The sequence below is a fragment of the Leptodactylus fuscus genome, chromosome 1 (assembly GCF_031893055.1).
Source record: "Leptodactylus fuscus isolate aLepFus1 chromosome 1, aLepFus1.hap2, whole genome shotgun sequence".
NCBI lineage: Eukaryota > Metazoa > Chordata > Amphibia > Anura > Leptodactylidae > Leptodactylus > Leptodactylus fuscus.
Genome location: NC_134265.1, coordinates 306,606,962 through 306,631,661, shown reverse-complemented (window position 1 = coordinate 306,631,661; position 24,700 = coordinate 306,606,962). Strand labels below are relative to the sequence as shown.

The 24,700-nt window shown below is 40.1% G+C and overlaps 1 protein-coding gene across 4 annotated transcripts in view; it reads left to right on the top strand.

Annotated features, from left to right (window-relative positions):
- MTUS1 (microtubule associated scaffold protein 1) overlaps positions 1 to 24,700 on the top strand; it is a 156,493-nt gene that overhangs the window by 39,956 nt on the left and 91,837 nt on the right. For all 4 annotated transcript variants that reach the window (XM_075258774.1, XM_075258773.1, XM_075258775.1 and 1 more), the window contains exon 3: positions 13,017 to 13,227. In XM_075258774.1, the coding sequence (XP_075114875.1) occupies positions 13,017 to 13,227 (211 nt within the window). The remainder of the gene's footprint in view (positions 1 to 13,016; positions 13,228 to 24,700) is intronic.

The window sequence follows — 24,700 nt, the reverse complement described above, 5'->3', positions numbered from 1 at the left end:
CCAAACTCATTCCAGATCCTGCTGCTCCAGCATTGTGTTTGTATTTTCTCCGGTTATTCTGAAATTCTCTGTTCCTTGTGTTTATCAACAACATATGAGACAGAACTGCAGAACTGGGAACGACTCATGTCCTGGGCTGGGAATTTGTTCTCCATACTAATGAGGCTGTAAACATTGCTCCTGGCTCACGTAATCTACAAGACATGGGATTCTCAGCTTAATGATATTACTGTTACATAATTGGCCGATGAGTAGGTGGCGGTATAGTTTTAGTGTTCTGGGTGGTTCTTATTGCCGAACGCAAGCCAAGGCAGAAATTTTTTCATCTATCAAGTAATACTGACAGAATGTCAAAAAAAAGTACACAATGTCTGCCCTAAGGGTAGGTGCTTCAGATCAGGGTAGAGGAATGTCCTGTTCTACAGGCTCATAGTTGAATTTAGCACAAAAACAAACAAAACTCAAAATGTCCAGCAAACACTTTATACTTTAACTCTTAATGTTCAGTGTGAGGGATTTTCGATCATGAGTAAATTTGCATTTTCTATTAATTTATGACCATGTTTCTTCCTTGGATTGGTAAAGGCCCCCCACCCCCAGTTTTTATATTACGATCTTATTTACAATATCTCCCTGTACACGTCACAGTAGTCCACTGGGTCTATTTAGATTGATTGTGTTACACTTTATAAAACCTAGAATATTGGTTCTGGTGTTGTATCAAAGTTTGCGTTATAGGTATGTGGTAACATGACATGGTGGAGCCAACTACCCCTTCACATAGTAACCAGCATCCCTATACCATGTGCTACTGGCAAGGGACAAACCAGGGATTGTAAAGGGCAGAAAGGATGCAAAATTCATTGAGGTTGTGGCCCCACGTTGCAGAAAAGCTGTGGTTTTTTTTGCTGTATCTCTTGCTGCGTTTTTGAGCTAGGAGTGGTCAGGAGTGGCTTGAAAAAGAAAGGAAAAATATAAAGGAATATTTGTCTAATATTTTAAATTCCCCTGATAACATTGAGATATACTATGTATCCCCTGAGGAATGTTGCCAAATATCCCAAAATACATAGGGATGGAGTAGGGCACAGCAGGGTTTGCAGATTTGGGGATGCCCTTTTTGAAGGTAGGAGTCTGGGGTGCCAGGGATCACATGGGGTACTTTAGGGTGAGAGTTGGATGACAACTGATATACCGAGACTGGTACCTGATTCTTCAATCAAACAAGTGATGTGATGTAAGATTTACCTGCCTCTGCTAAACAAGCTATGTGGAGGATCCAGTAAGACCCCTCCATTGTCTATCCTGTATGGTGGTGAGTATATTTATATGACCTCTGTATAGGCCTATTGTATCTGTTGTGACCTGAAGACGTTCTAGGGTCATCATTACGTCTTAAGTTTTATTGTATTGACCATCACTGGTGCCAAGTTAGTAGTTTTTGTGGATTTGGTGAACCTGCACCTGTTCAGAGGTGTGGATTTGGATTTGGTATTAGAAGTTTTGCTTCCTTAGATTTCACTATTTCACAGTTTCCTGGCTACGACAATACATGAAGAGTTTGTTAGGAATGACAAGCAGGCAGCGCTAGCATGAACCACCTGCAGGCAACTCAAGAAAATACTGCAGTGCTCTGTAGGCTGTGTACGGTATTTTTATTCTTCTAAGACTGAGCATTAAGACGCTTCTGTAGCTACTCTGAAATAATCACATTTCCTTTTTCCTTTATTTTTTTTTCTCCTACTAGTTGTCATTGTATATTCCACATAAATGGAAATATTTTGCGTTATTGATGACGTTTGTATAATTTAGTGCTTTATCTGAGGAGGTGACCCTGGCGTTTTCAGTGGCTTTGGACAATCTCTGCCTTGTAGTTTACATTTCCCGGCACAGTAGTCGAAGTAGCAGTCAATGAAGTAGTCCTTGGTTATCCCTATGCTTATATTCTATCCCTCTAGGCTACAAGAATTGCTTTCTATGCAAACACAAAGCTTGGCAGGTCAAAGGCTGATCCTTGTAATTCCATCATGAGAATGGAGCGAGGTGTGGATGGATTTATTATGTAAATACTTGTTAGTACCAAATATGACCCAGTCCTTATATGCATCTATGTAGACAGAGCTAAAGACGTGATACAGTTTTGTCTGTATTTTTGCACAGTTTACAGACCTGTGTTCCAGTTCATTTATCCTGCACCATAAACTTACATTGGTATGGGTTTAAGTGTCTGCGTGAGTAACCATGCATGTGAAGGTCTGCAGCCGGCCTGATGGTCAGAGTTAAGATGGAGGCAATTTTAACTTTTATGAGCACTTTTTTATGGGATGCATTAATGGGTCCCAGGAGTCACGTGACAACTCATGTGATTGCTGCAAAAGATACTCGCTGGATCTAACTCAACTGCACCTGCCATCCAGTGACACTTAAAAATCATTATTTGAGGGAAATGCTTGTAAAATTAATAGATCATTAAATTAAGCCATACTAAAACTAGCTAAATTGTCTGGTCTAAATAGGCTTAAATATCATTGAATCAAACCCATTAATTCTGACTGCTCAATGTGAGTTGTGGTTCACGACAGCTACAGTTGACTGTTTTTCCTATACTTTGTGTTGTCAGATGGGCCTGGTTTTGGCCTCTGCCAGTTTTAAGTTTTTGGCTTAGTAATGACTTTCCTCCCAATGTTAAATTATACCCTTTGATGTGAATTTGGCTGTGTCTAGCCGCGCTGTGGGGGATATAGGAAATTGTCTTTAAAGGGATTCTGTCATTAAATTGCTATTGTTTTTTCTCAGTAGCGTAGGAATAGCCTTAAGAAAGGCTATTCTTCTTCTAGCTTTAGATGTCTTCTCTGCGCCGCCGTTCTGGGTTTTCTTCGGTGTGTAAATGAGTTCTCTCGCAGCACTGCTGGCAGTCCGCAGCGCTCAAACAGCACTCGGGGCGTCCCCAATGCTGCGAGAGAACTCTCCAGCGCCGCCTCCATTTTAGTCTGGAACGGCCTCTCCCTGAGTCGTCTTCTGGCACTAGCTTCAAACTTCTACGCATGTGCAGTCAGCTCTGCCATCAAGCCTCCGGCAGAGCCAACTGTAAATGTCCGCGGTCATTTTTTTGTGGCGGCGCGGAGAAGACATCTAAAGGTAGGAGAAGAATAGCCTTTCTTAAGGCTATTCCTACGTGTTAGTGAGAAAAAATAGCAATTTAATGATAGAATCCCTTTAAATAAACAAAAAAACAAACTGCCCTTGTTGCCCAATGTAACCAATCACAGGGCATTACATAAATATGCCCTGGCTAATGCTGAGCTTGCACATATGCATTGCATTTAGGAGCAAGTATAATATTAGTAGCCAGATAATCGCAACCTCCAGCCTCAAAATTAAGGATTAAATGATGCAATGAGGCAAATGTATCATTAGTTTTACATATACCTCATGTATGCATGCCAGTTGTGACAGTAATTGAAGTGCTTGGTGTTTCTGGACCTGCGTCATCAGTTTCTTGAAAGTGAAAGTGTGGTACCTGCGCTATTGCTAGTTTACTAATGATCACCATAATCTATGCCAGCAACAAACTGGTGTATATTCCAGCATAGGTCCGGCATATCTGAGGTGCTGCAGCATTTATGAAGATGGGCACGCCTACTCATAAGAGGCAACTCTTCTGCCAGGAATATGAAGAGTGGCCTTCAATACGCCAGTCTTAATAAAGCTACCCCGTTGACTTCTGGTATGTGTCCAGCCATAAGATAATGGCTGCTCAAAACGTATACTACAGAAACATTTAGACAAGAGCACCTTTCCATGTAGCCTTGCCTGATCTTTATCTACTCAGAGTGCTACCATAAGGGGATAATCTGGGAAGGAAGGGGGGGCTCCTGTACACAATCAGTTGTTTATCCGGGAGTCAGCTGGTTCAGCCAATAATTTGCTAATGTTTATGGGCCATCTTAAAGGGGTTGTGCAAGATTTTATTTTATTTTTTAAATTTATGGCCAGTCCTTGGGGATAGATCATAAATATCTTGCTGGTAGTGGGAAGGTAGCTGCCCCTACACGCATTTGCTGTTCAGTGTGGCCCCTGGTCTTGGTACCATACAGTGCATGGAGCCGGAAGCAGTTGGCTTTGTGCTCTGTATAGCACCTGTACTACAGCTCAGCACTGTAATTGCGGCTCTGATCCCTCTGAAGTCAGTAGGAGCAGAGCTGTAGTTCTGGTACCTGGCCACAATATAGGGCACAGAGCCATATGCTTCAGTCCCAGGTTTCTGATTTACGTGTGGTCCAGTGCAGGTCTTGAGTAGGCTTCAGCCCAGGTGAGGATCTTAGGCTAGTTACTGGGCCAAAAAAGGATACAGAGTCCTTACTTTAGTGCAGATCTCGGGAGTGAGAGGAGGTGGCTGGGTCTGTCCTGACACACAGTCTGATGAGACTATATTGTGTTTATTTACCTGTGCGGTTGGTAGAAAGCCACACACAGGCATATTTTATTGTTTAGTTAGTGCTCAGACGAGCAGGCTTTTTTCTTTTTTTTTTTTTTTTACATTCTTTTGCCTGAAGTTAAGGCTGTATTTATTTTGCTCGTTTTTGTGCCTAAAGTCAAAGTTTATTTTCCTGTTTTTTTTCTAAATAAACCAGTTTGTTACAGATTTTGTGTCCCTGTCTCTGACTGGTTGGGTCTTCACTATTGCTACTACCAAGCTAACCTTCCCCACACCTTTAAAGTATTTATTTATACCTGCATTTTTTGTTTTTGTTTTTTTATATTCAATGAGATTTGAAAAAACAAACAAACCCTTAGGTACCCTCTTTTTGAGACTGCATTTTAAGCTTCACCAAAGCAGTGTGAACCTACACAATGTTAACTGGTTTATTCTCATGTGATTGGCAACTGTATTGGTTACCTATGTTATAAAACATAAAAACTTTTTTTTTTTGGCGGGTCTTTGTCTACTATCTATATCCGGCTGAAGGAAAGTATTGCTTATCTTACTAATGTAGTATAAAATAGGATCTATTTAGAAAGGGTCATGTTTGTTAAAGGTGGTTGGTGAATTTGTGCCAGGAGCCCTTATCAGGGTGCAGTTTACTATTATAATAAAATGAAAAGGTGCGCCTGTATCTGAAGTGGGCTTGAGGAGCGTTGTGACCTGGTTACTGGGCATCTATAACTGATGTTATGGGCATAGTCAGAAGACTTGACCTTAGATATCGTAACACTATTAATTTATACAGTTATCTCACTGTACTCCATTAATATTTTTTGTGATATACAATTTCCAAACACAATTGTCCTAGTGTGAAATTCTTCTGCTTTGTACTTGGACAGACGCAGGTAACGTGGAATGGGTGTAACGCTGGTATTAAAATGTACTACATAATCTACTATAAAGAGCAGTCAAGGTGAGATTTCGCCTAGAGCAGTGATAAATGACATTCCTGCTTGTTGATCTAGGAGTGGTCTTGGCCTGTAGTGTAAGGTTCACATCTGCATTCGGGTTACCATTCAAAGGGTCTGCTTGGAGACCCCCCAAACGGAAACCTAATTTTCTTAAAAGCGGTAACCTGCTTCCCACATAAACTATAATGGGGTCCGCGTGGTTTCTGACCAAAAGGGCGAAAAATATGGAAAGATGCTTGCAGCGCTTTTCTCTTTTCATTTTTCAAGTGGAGAGAGGAACAGAATTTCTGTAAGGAGAGCCAGCGCCGGTGTGAACCAAGGACAAAGAATGTTAACGTAGACCTCTAATGCTTTCCTATGGGAGCAGGTTTGGCATTTGGCGCATAGGTTAGGACACTATAGATCACCCTACACTGGACATCTCTCTAGCTGGCTGTAATGGTACAAAGGAATAAAATGTAGCTTAGATATAACAAAAACTGGACACAACTGATGTGTGAACCTGGCTATATTTGCCAAGAAAAATAAACCATTTGTTATAGTTAATATGCCATTGACTGACCACTGCATGGTTTTGACTCCAAGGCTAGGCTTGTACATTGGATATAACATGACCACTATTTGATGGCAGGATTGTTTGTATGAATGATCCCACCATTAACGAAAACAACTAAACATCCTGATCAGTTTGTGTGGTCATTGCAAACTCCAATCGCGGAGGATTTCCAATTTTGTTTGAATTTAAAAAAAAAAAAAGAAAAGTTGATTGTCATCCTGAACAGTCATTGCGATATCTTCAGATGAAATGGCCAAGACTAAAGTCTGTGTGTGGTGACCTTAACAGTACTGCTTCTGACTTCACTGGAATCTTCTGTAAATGATTGACGTGAATGTGAAATGTTGTACTTGCTTAGATTTTTATTTTGTTTTAAAGGGAGTCTGTCGGAGGAAGAGCTTATTCAATGTAGTGACAGAACCTTCTAGGGCTTTTTACATACTAGTCAAATATACCTTTTGTTATTCAGCATTGAAGCTCCATTATCAAGAAATTTAGACCTACCTCCCCTATCTGCCACCCTGCCTTCCCGGGGGATAAATGTCAAAAGATAGAAGGTTGAGTTGGGCGCCAATTAGTGGAGGTGATAAACAGCAATTACAATTTTCTCAGTAAGGGTGCTACAATCCTGAATAACAAAGGTATGTTTGGAAAATGTGTAAAGAGCATTACAAAGTACTGGGATTACTGTAAGATTTTCCTACTGACAGACTCCCTTTGGATCAAGTAAGGCTTGGCCCCACGGGCCAAAAACACAGCAATTTGCCCACGGTGTTTTGCAGTATCTGTAAAGTGGATGGGATTCATGCGAATCCCATGCCCACTTTGCCTTTCAAACCGCAGCACGGACAAACTTTGATTTCCAAAACCGGTGCGGTTTTGGAAATCGCAGCATGTCAATTATATCTACGAAAAAGCCAGCAGCTTTACCGTAGATATAATGGTAACAGAAAGTCCACAGAGGAAAACTTTGTAAACTTTCTGTTCAAAGCGCTGTGGGAAGAACTGCGGCGCTTTAGCGCTGCGTATCATCCAATGGGGCATTTGCCTAAGTCTCAGATTTGGCTATATCTATTGTTTGCATGACAATGACATGGTCATTTGTAAAAAATACCCTTACATGTGTGTAGTATACCATGTAAGAGTAGCAGATTTACTGATGTGGGCGAAAAGGTGAAATTAGCCTTTTTAGATCTATTTTACGTATTGAAATGACATTTTACTCTGTGACTTTACATGTGACTCCGGTAGCCTCTCTGTCAAAGACTAAAGACTATTGTGTGACTTATTTTTTTTTTTTAAATACCTCTTTATTAGTTTGAGCAGAGACCGAAAGCCTTTTTATATATATATATATATATATATATATATATATATATATATATATATATATATATATATATATATATATATATAGAGATGGGCTTCCTGCACCCTAAGAAAAAAAACTTTGCCTGATTCTAATTCCTTCATAAATGGCTGACTGCCGTAGTCAGACAAAAGTCGTACAGCTCCACCAATTTAGGGAAAAGCTAGTGATAGTTAATCAAGCTATGCATCTAATTCATTATACAATAACAATCATATAGTGATTAATATTTTTTTTACTTTGAAGTCGGAGTTGGTAACTTTTTTTTTTTTTTTTTCTTCCTCCTACTCCACCCAAAACAGGTTCCAGGTCTGGCTCCACAGCCCTGTTCTCTGCAGGGTTGTATAAGGGAATTTATTTTAAAGAAAATCTGCAGTTTTACAAGTATATACTTAAAGGGGTATTCCCACGTCGCATACTCACCAGTTTTCACTGCTGTAAAATCTTCTTTCTTCCTGCTTTCTTGCATCATTTGGTGGGCGGGGTTTCACATGCAACCTGCTGCTTAGCTACGCCCCCAAATTAGTGTGTAGCTCTGCCCACTGTATAGCGTGATCCTATGGGGCGGCTGAAGGGCCTGTGATGTCGTCAAAGGTCCTCAAACAACACTATATGCACAATCTTGGACTATGAAGTGCAGGCAGGAGCAACTCCATATTGTGTTACATACAGAGACTGCCTGTCTCTGCCATAATGAACACAATTGAATTAGCTAGCTGGATAACTGGAAGAACAGAAGACGAGTTCAGAAATGAAAGCAGCTCCTCTCCTCTGAGAGCAGGGAGCTAGGTCACGTGGTGCAGACATAGGAATAGCTTGAAACACAGGCTCGCTCCCGTGCACTTAGCCCCTCCTCCCACCCCCCTGAGAGCAGGCAGATACATCACTTGACTTTTGAGCAGATAAGTCAAGGGCTGTGTCAACAATGAATTGAATAAGTTTAAGATAGTGGACAAACAAAGCAGTTTTGCTGAAGCAGTGTATTTAGGAAAAGTCTTTCATCCACATTAACAAGCAGTATAGATAGGATCCTTGTGATGGGACAACACCTTTAATATAAGTTCATAAAAATGATTGATAAATGGCTGTACAGGGCCATGTTTATACATGCAACAATTGTAGATCTGTGCCACTGGTAAAGGTTAGCCCGAGCATGCAATATGTTTTCGACCTCATCGCTAGTTCCTGCTGATAAATGGACCTGTCAGAAAAGTCTTGCTTTCTGCTGACAGTCAAAACGGCATACAATTTGTATACAGTTTGGAGCATACAAGTATATTTACCAAGGATTTGCTTTTTATATTAAGAATTTTTTTGTGACCAAATTGAATCACTGTGACTAATAAGATTACTGCCTATAGTGTTACATAATCATCCAGATTGTTTTAGTTACCAATTATTCTACCTGGGGCGGCTTGTTGCATTAATCTGGAGACACCCTGTATGTTCTGTTCTGTTGGAGAGGTCAAAATCAGAGAGCAGAAAATAGGATTGTCTTTATGTAAAAACTGGGAGAGTTTGATTGAAAGAAATAGGAGAAGGCTGACTTAATCCTCTATGCGAGCAATTAACTAAAAAAAACCCACTTACCTCTACATTCCTGTAGTATGCTGCCAGACGTGAACAGCACTTGGGCTCATGCAGTACAAATCTATGGATTAACGGCCCTGGCAATAAGTGATCTCATTACTGACTTCATATTGCATATTTCTCTAATGTACGGTTTCACACTCCTCAGTGCAGATCAGGTGTTTTGAGGACACCTCGGTTGCCTTCATCTGCCAGGAGATTGGATTTACCATGGGAGGCTCTTGCCTGGATCTATATTATAATATGGTATTGTATTTCAAGCAGTGCGCTACTACAGTATAATCTAATCTAAATTAAATCCATTTGGGAAGAAAATTCATAAGAAATTTGAACAACTAAATATTTTAGGGCCTACAGAAAGGCTAAGACCATATGTTGCAGAAATGCAGCAGAGGGAAAACTGTGTTTTGCTATAGATTTATATATAGGGTGGGAGGAAGTGAAAACTGCCACAGTAAAAAAAAAAAACACAAGTGATTTTGCTGTTTTTCTGCAGCATTTTTTAAAATTTTTTATTTTTTTTAAAGCTGTTTCGCCACATGTATCCTTAGCCTAAAAGTAATTTTGAGGTTTTGAGAGCCCATTTAATGCTATATTTGTTGATACATAAGACATATATCACTTCTCTTGTAATGTGATTTTTATTCATTCCAGTGAGCCTTGCTTAGTGGAGTCCATCAGTTGTGTACATTGCTCCTGACCAATTGCAGCAGAATGTAAAGATCAGTGGTGTTCAATGAAGTCAGTCCATGTACCTTTTATAAAATGGTTGTAGCTGACCTGTTGTACCTTACATTGATACATGGCCATTAGAGTTGCTATGCTGATGTGATTGGAGGGGGTCAGCTCATTTGACTATATGTAATCTCTTTACGTTTTGACCAGAAATTGCACAAGTGCAAAAATTCTATATATTTTTTTTCCCTCCACATCTGGAGTGCCCATCACCGAAGAGTAACAATCTTGTATAGACACCATGGCTGAATCTGACAAACTCTATTTCAACCTACCGATCCTTAATGGTTCCTTAATTGTTCTTTGTTGTATAAATTCACCTTTATCTTAGATCGTCTTCCAAGAACGTGGTTATACATCCATTATCTGAAAGAATTTGTGGTTGTTGTCTTGAAAGGATAATGAGCGCCGTACACTTTCATGACAAGGGCGCCATTTATACCATTGCCAGTTAGATGTGGGAGTGTTGTGTCTTTGGGAACATAGCGTTTTTATTGGTATTACTCACTGCACTCACGAAGTTACAATTTTGCTTATATACAGAGTATAGTGCTGATTACGTCTGGTTTTTGGAGGTCTCTACTTAAGCAATAAATTATACAGTTTTAATAATTTCCAACTTCTTAAGCAACTATGTATACTGTCATAGTACAGTACACTTGGGGTTTCCTGGGATTTACATAATGGTGACTTATCTTCAAGATAAGCCATCAATAACTAATTGATGCGGGTCTGACACCCCCAAGCCCTCTATTGATTAGATGTTTTCAGAGATGGCACCATTTAGGTGAGCACTGCAGGCTTCTAAAGGGTTATCCAATAAAATGCATTTATCCTCTGTCCATAACTTAGAGTTTAAATTAGTGTGTGTTTGGGGGATCAGACTGCGGAGACTTGACCCCTACTTGATTCTGAGAATTGGCCCCCCTTGTGAAAGCAGACATGCCACTGCATCATTTGCCTCACTGAGGCACCAAAGATAGCCAAATGCTGTATTCGCTGAATGGTGCTGCAACCATGTCCAACCAAGGGTTATGGCTGCTTTTTCTCCTTGGTGCATTCACTGTGGGTATAACGCACCCCCATTCTCAGAATTGGTGGGTGTCTCAGTGGTCAGAGCCCCACTGTCCAGAAATTTTATCCTCAATCCTATAGATGATAAATGTTTTGTCACATAGTCTATTTAACTTAAAGGGGCTCTATCATTGGGAAATGTCATTTTAGATAAGCACATCCTTGCATAGCCTTTATAAATACTATTTCACACCTACCTTTTGTGTGTAGATTGCCTCAGTAGATTTTGATTAAGTCTGTTTTTATTCATATGCTAATGAGCTTAGACCGTGCACCAGAAGTGTCTGTGCACGGTCTGGTCTGTGTATGCACAGCAGAAACAAGTCGTCATCTCAGCAGCCTCTGCTGTACATACACATAGAGAATACAGGGTGCACACAGACACTTCCGGTGCAAGGGGAAGGCTAATTAGCATATGAATAAAATCGAACTTAATCAAAATCTACTGAAGCAATTTACATACTAAAGGTAGGTGTGGAATAGCCTTTCTAAAAGCTATACATGTATGTGCTTATCTAAAAATCATTTTTCCCAATGATAGAGCCCCTTTAATACCAAACCTTGTGCTAGGTTCAAACTAACCTCTGCCTATCCGTTATGGACTGTTGGAGGACCACTAAAACGCATAGATGGACCGCTACCACAGCGTTGTCATACAGACCCTGAAGAACCCAATTAACTGAGGTTCATTGAGTGTCAGTTCTTTTTAAATCTCATCTATAGCACTGCTGCTGTACATGATGGCGGGCTAGCATCTGTATGCCTCGGTAGATCATTTATTTGGCTGACAGGAGACAGATGAGGTTAATGTCCCTCATGGCAGTAGGCACCAGTAGTAATAGATATATGTGAGGTCTAGCACTGCTCATGATTATTTTATTTTTTTGACATGCCATTTTAAAAAAATGTTTACTTTTGGTGAAGTTTTTATTACCGTAATATTAACCCATTAATCACGGATGAGTCTGGTTGATCCTTTTACGATGGCTTGTTAAACTAGTGAGATGTTTGAGACGAATGTGTTATCTTTCTGGTTGGTGTAATATTAGCTGCTGAGATCTGTTATCAGCCACTTGACATTTTGAGTGTTCTCACAGGTCCTTCAACTGAAGCGCTGGCAGACAGCGAAGCTCTTGAATATTTTTGTAGAATTGTCAACTGTTTTTTATCCATTTATCCTTGGAATATGTTTAACAGTTTAAGTTTACAATATATTTCACCTTGTGTATGGGCAGGACGTCCTCCCAATATAGTTTGTTAGGATTTTGTTCATCTACAGTGTACCACACATTATTTCTGGAACAGACATTGGTTAGCCCTTATTGTGCTTTGTAAAGCACTCAAGAAGTTGCCAGGGATGTCCTTGTGGTTGTACAACTTGTGTGGTCACACAGGGCGTGCTATCCATCGCTTATGCACCGTTGGAGCCAACTGTGACACAATAGAGGGAATTCATCAAACCATGGATGACAGAATTCTCATGTTAAAAATTTGCTTGTAGAGTAAACATAAGTTTTTACGATTTACTACTTACTAGTGGGTGTGGATAGTCTGAGGCTGATGTATCATATGCCAGATTAGTCACATGCGACTAGTCACAAAAGTGGTGATAGTCACTCCAGGAGAAGATGGCATAGAAAGACTAGAATCTCAGCACAGAAATGTTAGACTTGGAGATGAGCTAAATTTATGAAACCTTGTGTCATGTTTGATGTATAAGGATTAAATTATAGCAATGACTGCTGCAGTAAATCAGAGTTTTAAAATCTTCCCTCAAGATGTTAATAATGAATTTTTTTATTTCCACTGTTTGGGTAGATGGGTACTGTGAGGTATACGTTTGTTGTTTTAGTGCGTTCCATACTTCTTAACACCAAGGAAGGAACTATATGTTATGTATGATCAATTCTTCACTAGTTGGGGTGTTAACTACATAAGGCCACATCTGGTGTGAAGGCCCAAAAGGTGCCTATTATTGGCTAGTATGTACATACTGATGTCTTGCAGAAGACCTTACTGGTCAAATTGCAACTTTTTATGGGCTTTAAAGGTAACTTAAATATCTCTTTATTGGATTTTTATGAGACTGGAAAAACATGAGTGCCAAAGTCTAGAAACCTCACCATGACTTTGGTCTGTTATAGCACCTTAGTGGCACAGTTTCTGGAGGGGAGTGTCCATGTATGTCATTTCATTCAACGCCTTTAGCTGCTGCTGATAGTTTTCCATTAATCTTGTATTTTTGCACAGCAGTCAATTAAAAACATTTTTTATTTATTTATTTATTTTTTACAGCCATTTTCTCCAAGGATAACCACCCCAAGCAAGAATTTACCTAAGGAGTTGTTGTCCTGTCTGAAAAACACAACTGCTCAAGTGTCCACGGCCAAAGCAAGACTCCATTCCACTGAAGTAAGACGGGCAAGTCTGACAAAAAATGTAATCAATGTCAGAGTGACTTCTCCTCCGAGGGGAAACCTGCAGCCGGGTGTTGGAAAGAGCCTTGGTAAGTTTTGATTAAGACACGTTTCACATTTGGTGCTTCACAGTTGGGTCTAGAGATGTTAAAGAGAAACATAGATGGCTCAGACTGTATCCTCCATCCTCTACTGAAGTCTCTGCTTTCACATGTTTTATTATTCTATCTTATGTCAGTGTTCCATACTTCTATTGTGCCATTGTTGCCATGTGCTTAATACTTTAGTAAATTCCTGATGGGACTTACAGGGTTTGGAATATTAGAATTGTTACTTAATGATTATTACTGTTGCTTTCTTAATGTTAATGTCTGTATTATGTTTGTGGCATGGCCCTATAATGTCTTTATATACTTCATGAACAGACTTGTCGATGAATATTGGAACAATATTTGTACATGTTTGATGATTTAGGCTGATCCAGGGAGCGGTGCCAGACAGAGTCTCAGAAGTAGGAGTTTAGTTAGTGCTTATGTAACCCAAAAAGTAAAGGCTTGTCTGTCTATACAATAGTGTCACATTGAAATTATTCATAACTAAATTATATCAGCGTTATTCTGGCAAACTGAATGGTGAGAATTATGTTAAAGTAGTACAGAAAAATCCCATGTGCTGAAAATCAGACTCTAGGCTGTAGGGTGTTTTTGGACATCAGCAACATTGTAATATATTGGATGAATTTATTAAGACTGGCATTCTGTACACCAGTCTTAATTCATTCCCTTGCTGGTGCTAACTGCACTAACATCAAATTTTTTTTACATTTTTATCTTTTATCTCTTATGCAAGTTTTCTGACAACTGTTTATAGTAAATTTGTCTGACTGAGGTACAAAAATAGTGACTAGGACGATTATGGCTACATACCACATTTCCAAACTATTGTACACTGGGCCAGAGAGCTGGTATTCTGCCATAATAGTGCCTTTCAAAAAAAAAAAGTTTCCCATCTTGTTTGGCTCTACATATAAAAACCACCTACCTATTAAATAGGTCGGACTTCAAACTATCTCTATATCGTCTTTTTAACTATCAGCTGTGAGCATGAGATCTCACCACCTACCAAAGGAACTGCCACATGTTATCATGATAGCTGCATATGTCCCCCACCTCTGTTTTTTTGCCTGTTATATCTACATGCTGTGACCCCCCTCCTCGTGTCCTCCAACCACGGTCGGGCTGTATTATTAACATCACTTCACAAAGAGAACTCAATGATCCTGCAGTGTGTCTGTGTTTCTTTCCTTTTAGTTACTATGATTCCTAGGATTTCTCTATCTGCCATGTGCTTGTATGTGTTTTTCTCTCTTGTTATATACTACTGTACCATCTATGAAACTGTATCACTGAAATTTCCCCATTGTGGGACTATTAAAGGATTATCTTATCTTATAATTTAAACTCTAGATATTCACTCACTCCTTCTATCCAGTTTTTGATGTCTTAAAATAAGCTTTTGTTAATAGTAGCGATACCATGTCACTGATATATTTAGATCCTGAGCAGAGATGAGCGAACAGTGAAATATTTGAGATTCGTTTCGAATAACCCCTCAATATTCGACTATTCAAACAAATGTCGAACTTCATTATAGTCTATGGGGAAAAATGCTTCGTTTCAGGGGAAGCCACACTTCAACTCAGGAGGGTCACCAAGTCCACTATGACACCCCAGGAAATGAGGACAACACCTCTGGAATGCAACTGGGACAGCAGGGGAAGCATGCCTGGGGGCATCTAACACGCCCAAGTACCTGTATTATACCACTATCTCGCCGGGATCCCTGTCGGCTTGCGATATAATGGAGCTGACTTTTTCCCATAGGAATGCATTGACCAGCGTTGATTGGCCGAATGCCATACAGAGTACAGCATTCGACCAATCAACGCTGGTTCTGCTGGAATAGGCGGAGTCTAAGATCGGTCCACAGCAGTCTCCATTGTGGTCCGATCTCAGATTTAGCAGTGTTGAGCGCACAGCTCTGCTACATCTCGGGTGTAGCAGAGCTCACCACACACTCAGCTCTGCTACATCTCTGGTGTAGCAGAGCTCAGCGCACACTCAGCTCTGCTACATCTCAGGGGTAGCAGAGCTGTGCGCTCAACACTGCTACATCTAAGATCAGACCACAATGGAGACTGCTGTGGACCAATCTTAGACTCTGCCTCCTCCGGCACTCAGCTCTGCTACATCTCTGGTGTAGAAAAGCTCAGTGCACACCCATCTGTGCTACATCTCTGGTGTAGCAGAGCTCAGCGCACACTCGGCTCTGCTACATCTCAGAGCCCCAAAGAGCTGTTTGAGTAACATTCCCACCTAAATAAAGGTAATCCCTAGCTAACCCTACCAGTACATCTAGTCACATAGTTCAGTCTCATATGACCTGGATCTTAAATCCACCATTCATATAAATTGGAGGTCACCTGAATTAGCCAGCCAATTACTTTTTACGATTTTTTTTTTTTTTTTCAATGCCTCCGTTGTCGTAGTTCCGGTCCCACCTCCCCTGCGCAGTTATTGGTGTAAAAAAAGTTCCTGGGAAGGTAGAAGGGGCTTCAAATTTTTAGTGCGTTTGCCTCGTGGTACTCGATTGTAATCGAATACCTCGAACGACCTGATATTCGTTCGAATACCTATTTGATCGAATGGCGTTCGCTCAACTCTAATCCAGAGCACTTCACAATAACTTGCAGTTTAGCAGTAGAAAGGTATGATGGTATGGTGTTGGCAGATGGTTACACTTGGACTGCACACACTGATGTAAAGTTATTATATGGTCCCATCATCAGAAATGGTATAGGATGGCATTGAGCTTTTTTTTAATTGAAAATTCCCCATTTAATTATGCGGTCGTCTTTCCCTTTGCTATATAGAAAGGCTGGACCACTTCCATCTGGTTGTAATACTGGCAGAGCAATAGTCAGATCCTGGGGAGATTCATGAAAAGCTGTGGTTAGTGATTGAAGACTCCTGATCTCCTCTTGTATCATGTGACAGGATGTTTTGGGACAAAAAAGGATAGTTTTTACTTTCTATAGCAGGCCTTCATAGCTAGTTTAATACACTTGCATACTGGAGGCTACAGGAGTGCGGCAAGTTATTAATATCAGTGATTCATGCCAGCGCTGTGAATTATTCATGACTGACTGGCGCAGCATCCGAATACAATTTCCTGGTTTGGAGTCAAGTTTCTAAAATCCAGACAAAACACATATAATAGGCTTAAATACTCTGATTTGTTCTACACATACTAAAAGGAATCTGTCACCAGAAACCAGCATATCAACTCAACCCTGCAAGTGGATAGGTTATGGTCACCTGAATCAAACTGTGATTCCGCATCTCTTGTCGCTCCCTCTCTTTCTTCCCAGTTTGACATGGCCGGCCAGTGCAAGCATAATCTCGTCTGGTCCTGAGTTCTGTCGCACTCGCCACTTCATTCTTGTGTATGTATAGTACCAGCATGATGCTTGCCTGGTTTCCGTGACATGCACTGCACATGCACCAAGAAGACAAGCTGCAGCGAGTGCGACACAACTCGGGACCGGATTTGGGGGGGGGGCTTACCTCTTTGGAGCAAAGACAACCCCTCATAGCCCCAAAGATTTCTTTAAAAGAAATAGAAAAAAACAAAAAACCTGTACCGATTTACAAGGCGAAAACTGTTTGATTCAAGTGACCTTGAGTATATTCTGCATTATATACAAACTTCTTTTGCTCAACTCTGCATTATACAATTCGATGTGCGCATTTTAAAAAATATGCCTGTATATTAAAATATATTATCTCCAGTAGTGGTAGTGGGTAGTAGTCTTTCCCAGGTGCCTGGTGGCCATCGCCAGGCCCAGTCATCTTCAGCATAGTGCTTGCCTGGTCTGCATAGGAGGGTGGAGAGTTGGCCCCTGATGCTAGGTAGTTACATGAATGTATAGGGGCTGAAACTGTACCGTTTGCTAGATTCACATGTCTCCTGAATCCTGAGCGTAATGCATCCCTGGCCTCCTACTCATACTCTGTGTGTACTAAATGTGTCCTACCTGTCCATTGTCTGTAAGAAAATCTAATTTCCATAGGATATATTCACGTTTGGTGGTTGAGGTTAAACCACGCTGGAAAAATATAACGCGAGTGGTTTTGCTATGGTTTTCCATAATGCTGCATTTTTTCTACTAGTGGAATGCATTTTAAGCAATTTTTTTCACCTGTAAAAAAAAAATGCAGTGAAAAACATGTTTTGTTTTGTTTTCCACAACAGAGCTGCTGTGTGTGAATATACCTTAATGTAATTCTATTGTACTTATACACTGTGTTTTGGGGAATTTATATTTGCAGCTTATACAAATACTGCCATCTAGTGATTGCTTTCAGTAGTTTCTGTTATAAGGAATACTTGTCATTGTGTTAGAGGGCTTTTATGTGTTAAACATTTCGCATAATACAAAGGTAGTATTGTGGTGTCAGAGAAGGCAGAATATGTAATGGAAAGACTATGATGTGGTTTCATGTTTTGCTGCAGTTTTTTGTGTCAAAGCCTGGGGTACATCCATCAGGAAGGAGAAGTAGAATTCTTTCTCTTATTTCCCATTACTGTTTCATCTATCCCTGGCTTTGACTCAAAAAAACATCTTTGACCTCAGGCTTCAACAGATTTTTAGGAATGTACATTCGATTGACCTGTTTGACTCACATGCGATATCTTAACCCTGTCTTTGTACTGCCATAAGGTTGCATATGGACAGGTTGTGTACATATAAAACAGGCTTAGTTCTTGATGCAGCTTTTGATTTTTATGGGTAAAACCTTTTTAAATAATCAGAAAAGCAAACCGCCCAGTGTGAAATGCGTTCCAAAAGTAGTAATCAAAATAAAATAGAAATCACTTACTCTTTGGCAGCTTGCTGTGTATGAAGTAGATGACATGCCGGTGAGGCTCACGTAATGCACGGGAAGCTTCCCTCGATAGAAGTGTATGAATGCAGACAAAAAAGCAGGATTCCCAGCAACGTGTCACTCAAGTTAAAATATAAAACTTAACTTTTATTAAAGGTGAACTGCATTCTCATAAAAATGTCCATACAGATACATGAGTAGTCCGAAAGAATCCTACGCGTTTCAGGGCAAATGCGGCCCCTTAACACTTTTTAACCCATTCCGACTGTTTATTTAGAATATTCATCTGTAGCGTTTGACCAGGAAACCCTCCTTCCTTGTATATAGTCATACTGATAGTTGCAGGCCTTTGTATTACATGTTCATTCATTCATCTGAATGGCTGCCATGTATGGCTTTACTACATTGCAGGTGTTGCAGTGAATGGCCAGCTGATTTCTAGTAATCTAAGGTTATGTTGCAGTTTTCGATGCAGTTCCTGATTTTACTGGTTGTAAGTGTCACTTATGAAAAAAACAAAACTGCACTAAAACCTGCTTTAAATCTAAGGCCTGGTTCACACCTGTTTGGGGATTCCGTTCTCCTCTCTGCATGAAAAATGTAGAGAAAAAAAGTCCTACAAGCACCGCTTTTCTGTCTGCATTTTTCATGTGGAAACCTGGACCCATTACAGTCTATAAGGTCCGAGGGTTTCCTAACGTAACTCCTTTTTTTTTTTTTTTTTTTTTTTTTTTTCGTGATGATTGATTAGGTTTTCATTCTGGAGGTTACCCAAGCTGACCCCCGAATGCAAACCCATGTGCAGATGTTATCCGGGCCTGAGAATGTTAGTTGTCTCTGTATTCAGCCTCACACATAGAGCTCTGTGGAGCAGGGAGGGGGTTGAGTGGGATTTTTCTGCGGCTGGTTAATTGATTTTATTGTCTCATTCTGTGCACTAGTAGCCTCTTATGTACAAACATAGTGGTGGTAAGAGTACAGAGTAGCGGAGCATAGGTGCATCAATTATATAGGGTGTCTTTTATATCCCACCTCCCCTCTTCATAGACTAATATGTAACTGGGCATCGACTGCTGTGGTGTGCAGGGGAGCACATTATGAAGGCTCTATATGTGAATGAGGGAGTGTATAGAAGTTCCAGAAATGGAACATAAGTAACAATGTGTTGGGTTACAGAGCTTGCTCAAGTCTATTGCAATGTGCTGGCAGCATCTAATCACTAGAGGGGGCTATAAGACAAAGCTATGTGCTATATACTCATTATCTCTACACTATTGGGAAGTCATTCTTCTCTTTAGATCATATAGTATACTAGCTGGTACCCGCGACTTCGTCTGCGGTGATGGTAGCAGTGGGTATATACAGGCGCGGGTAAGGTTTTCGTACTGTGTATAAGGTATGGGCTATGAAATGTAACTGTGTATCTTGTTTTTTCTGTAATTCAGAGAATACGTGAGATTTTTGTGTTGAAGTTTGTTTTTGAGCTGCTATATATACGGTGTTGTGAGAAACTTTACATAGTGACTTTGGGACAGAAGTATTTGAAGTTAACCCTTTCCCGCCGATGGCATTTTTTGATTTTCGTTTTTGACTCCCCTCCTTCTAAACCCCATAACTTTTTTATTTCTCCGCTCCCAGAGCCATATGAGGTCTTAATTTTTCCTGGGACAAATTTTTCTTCCTGATGCCGCCATTATTTATTCTATATAATGTACTGGGAAGCAGGGAAAAAATTCAGAATGGGGTGGATTTGAAGAAAAAATGCATTTCTGCGACTTTCTTACGGGCTTTGGTTTTACGGCGTTCACTGTGCAACCAAAATGACATGTCCCCTGTATTCTGTGTTTCGTTACGATTCCGGGGATACCAAATTTATATGGTTTTATTTACATTTTGACCCCTTAAAAAAATTCCCAAACTGTGTTAAAAAATTATTTTTTGAAAAGTCGCCATATTCCGATGGCCGTAACTTTTTTATACGTGCGTGTACGGGGATGTATAGGGCGTCTTTTTTTGCGGGACCGGGTGTACTTTGTAGTTCTACCATTTTCGGGAAATGTTATTGCTTTGATCACTTTTTATTCAAATTTTTATCAGAATCAAAACAGTGAAAAAATGGCGGTTTGGCAATTTTGACCATTTTTCCGGCGTTTACCGAACAGGAAAAATATTTGTATAGCTTTGTAGAGCGGGCGATTTCGGACACAGGGATACCTAACATGTATGTGTTTCACAGTTTTTAACTACTTTTATATGTGTTCTAGGGAAAGGGGGGTGATTTGAATTTTTAAGCCTTTTTATTTTTTTTTTTATATTTTTTTTTACTTTTTAAAACTTTTTTATTTGCATTTATTAGACCGCCTAGGGGTATTGACATGGGTGGGCGGTGTCGCGGATTGTCAGAGCGGTGGGGGTCGGCAAACATGGCTGCTCCGGAGCGTTAAAGAGAGCCTCCTGGAGTAGCGGTAAGGTGAGGGGCAAAGTGGTAAAGTATATGTATATGTGATTGTGTGGGGTTAGGGGCTAGGCTGTAGAGGGCAATATGAATTTTGTGGCTTGCTATGGTCCAAAGTGTGTGAGATTGCAGAGATGGTGGTGTGAGTTTGGGTTTTGTGGGGGTCCTGGCACAAACGTATGTGCGCTATTGTGACGAAAAGTAGCCTATTGTTTAATCAGGTGTATTAACTATGTTTGTGGAAAATTTCAGCCAAATCGGTGGAGCGGTTTTTCTGTGATTGAGGAACAAAAATGCAAACATCCAAACACACAAACCCACAAACTTTCACATTTATAATATTAATAGGATTATAATATAGTATAATAGTATATAGCAAATAGTAATAGTAAATAGTATAATATAATATAGTGTAAAGCTGCTGGACATAAAAAACCTTTAACCATCTGGTGGAGTTTCAGATTAATGGTAATAGATTTACAGTAAATAGCAGAAAATTTCTGTGTGGTTATCACTTTAGAAAATGAGCAGGGGCAATAGGCTTGAGGAAGTTTTTCCATGATATAATGTGTTCCCTTCCCACAAACACCCCTTAAAGGGGTTTCCTAGGCAAATACTAAAAACCTGTCCTTAGGACTGAACACCTGCCAGTCAGCTGTTCCTTCTGCATCTGATATATAGAGAACAGTCCCATTGAAGTGAATGAAGATCTGGCCATACAAGTGCACTGTTGCCTCCTCCATGTTCTCCTGGTTGCTGGGGGTGTCAGTGGTCGGACTCCAGAGATCTGACCCTAATTTCCTATTCTGTAGATAAGTGATAAGTGTCTCTAATGGCACAGACCATTTAAGACTGATGACCTTAAGATAGTTCCTCAATATCAGATTGGCAGGGGCTTCAGGAGTTGGATGTGTGTTGCATCATAGCTCCAGATGTATACTGTGTAGTGAATGGAAAAGGTACTGCAAGGGTAGTCTCATTGACTTGAGTCCCTTCTAATCTCATAGAATAGATGATAAATATCCACATCGTGGAATTCCCCCCCCAAAAAAAAAAAATTGGATTTGCAATGCTGCTATGGCCCCCATGTAACACAACAGTGTGCTGTCTGAGCGAGGCTCTGATGTACCATTCCAATCCGATAAATATAGAGAAGGTCCCTTATCCTTCTCCATAATATCGGAATAGGACTACACTTTGTCGTGTGCATGAGCCCTTATGCTGGGACCACACATTGCAGAAATCTAATTTTTATTTTATTTTGCTGCAGATTTTGATTCGTTTTTTCCATGCAAAGCCAGGAGTGGCTTCAAAGTGAGTAAAACATACAAAGAAAGCTCTTGCCCTTCTCATATCTGCTAAATCCACTCCTGGTTTGGACTTGAAAAGCAGCAAAATCTGCAACAAAAAAAAATGCAACTTTACAGGAACACATGGCCTTATGCAAATTCTGCTCTCACATTTTTATTGCAATTTAAGGCCTCTCATCTCAGTTTTGGGAAGCTGGATGAGGGACAATCACCTGCCCATAGGAGCAGCTCTTTTGTTGGTACTGTATACTTCAGTATTCCACAACCCTTGACAAAAATCAGTCCTTTATTAACCCCTTCCCGACATGCGCCGTAATAGTACGGCGCGTGTCGGGTCTGTAACTATGGCGACCGTCATAGCCGCCGGGTGTCTACTGCTTTAAGCAGTAGACAACCGGCTCTAATGCCTCCGATCGGTCCGGGGACCGATCGGAGGCATTAACCCCTCCGGCGCTGCTGTCAAAGGCGCCGGAGGCGCCATTTTCCCGGCGGCGCATGGGCGCCGCCATTTTGGCAGGGATCGCCGGCTCCTGGAGCATGCTCCAGGGCCTACCCCCCGTTGCCATGACAGCCGGGAGCCTTGTTAAAGGCTCCCAGCCGGTCTGCAAATTCTCTCTTTTGCAGGCTGGTGTATACAGCCTGCAAAAGAGATGATGCTTTTTTGCAATGCATTGCAATGCATTAGCATTGTAATGCATTGCATTAGTGATCAGACCCCCTGGGGGTCTAATAAATGCAAAAAAAAAATAAAAAAAAAAAGTTAAAAAAAATATAAAAAAATATAAAAAGTATTAAAAGTTCAAATCACCCCCCTTTCCCTAGAACAGATATAAAAGTAGTTAAAAACTGTGAAACATATACATGTTAGATATCCCCGCGTCCGAAATCGCCCGCTCTACAAATCTATACAAATATTTTTCCTGTTCGGTAAACGCCGTAGCAGGAAAAATAGTCAAAAGTGTCAAACCGCCGTTTTTTCACTGTTTTAATTCTGATAAAAATTTGAATAAAAAGTGATCAAAGCAATAACATTTCCCGAAAATGGTAGAACTAAAAAGTACACCCGGCCCCGCAAAAAAAGACGCCCTATGCATCCCCGTACACCACGTATGTATAAAAAAGTTACGGCCATCGGAATATGGCGACTTTTAGAAAAAAAATTTTTTAACACCGTTTTGGAATTTTTTTTAGGGGTCAAAATGTAAATAAAACCATATAAATTTGGTATCCCTGGAACCGTACCGAAACACAGAATATAGGGGACATGTTATTTTGGCTGCACAGTGAACGCCGTAAAACCAAAGCCCGTAAGAAAGTCACAGAAATGCATTTTTTCTTCAAATCCACCCCATTCTGAATTTTTTTCCTGCTTCCCAGTACATTATATAGAATAATTAATGGTGGCATTATGAAGAAAAAATTGTCCCGCAAAAATTAAGACCTCATATGACTCTGGGAGCGGAGAAATAAAAAAGTTATGGGGTTTAGAAGGAGGGGAGTGAAAAACGAAAATCAAAAAATGCCATCGGCGGGAAGGGGTTAATCTTAAAGGATCCTGGCAGTTCTCCAAAGCACCAAGCTGTTCTTCACTCAGCTCTCAGGTTTCTGCAACTTTTTCCACTTCATCAATTGGCTATAATCTTATAACATTGGCAGCTTGGTCTTCATCAGGATAAATACTATATATTCTCAACTTTTCTCCTGCCACATAATGAGAAGTTATTATCCTATACATTTTCGTAAACTTCTCTTACCGGACAGTCGAGACATCCAGTGAGAATTGAAATAAAGTATGGTAGAAAGTTGTAGGACTTGTTAGATGGCGATTAGGGCTCTGTTCACATGTGCTTGGTTTCTGTTATAGATGAAAGATGCAACACCGTGCTAGATTTGTCTCCATTGACCGACCTATTATTCAATTCCTTTAGTATCTGGCAAGTGCCTGTTGATTTAATGAGAAAAACAGCATCGCTGCATTTTATGTATCAAACATGACAGTCTGTGACCGAGCGCCAGACTCAGATGTTAACAAATCCTAAGCTTTATCTGCATGAAATCCCTTTTGAACTTCATGTCAAGTCGTTTTGCAAATGTGTCCACAAATGAGACATGACCATATTTCCATTTTAGCATGTTCTCCACCCTTTGCCTTTCCTCAATTCATGCAGTGTTGTATACCATAAGTCAGTCTCCACGTAATACAAGGTAATATGTAATAGTCAGGCTATAGTGGAACAGGATTATTTCCACACAATTGTTCCTTTCATGGCTTGTTTGGCAGAAAAAGACTTGGTAGAAAATAAAATACTGTTTTTTTTTTTTGTTTGTTTGTTTTTTTAATCCAGACCCCACATTTGATACAACTTCAATCCAATCCAGAAGCCTATTCCCCCCCCCCCATATTTCCAAATGTCTGATGTGTGTAAATACTTAGCGCACTTTGCCGATTTACACAGTATTTCAGTAATTCAGAAGTCAGGAGTCTCCCTCCATTTCTAGAGTCTGACTTCTACTTCAAGAAAATGAACTACAGCAAGTCAGTGAGAAGGTGACGTGTTCTGGAGTGGAGCCGCCATCTACAGAAGAAAGTGTATCCAATCTTTTACTTAAATCATAGAACTAATAACCACATTGAAAGGGACCAAAAACTTGGAGAGAAAACTTCTTTATAGATTTTGTTTAGGAACTGTGAGAATCCTTTCTCTAATTTGTGACAATGTAGCTGGGTCTTAAAGTATTCCTAAATTTTCCTAAAAAAGGATATTCCCACTAACATAACCACATTTAATTTGTAGACAATTAAACGTTAAACATTTTGTGCAAATATAAATAATATAAATATTTTGTT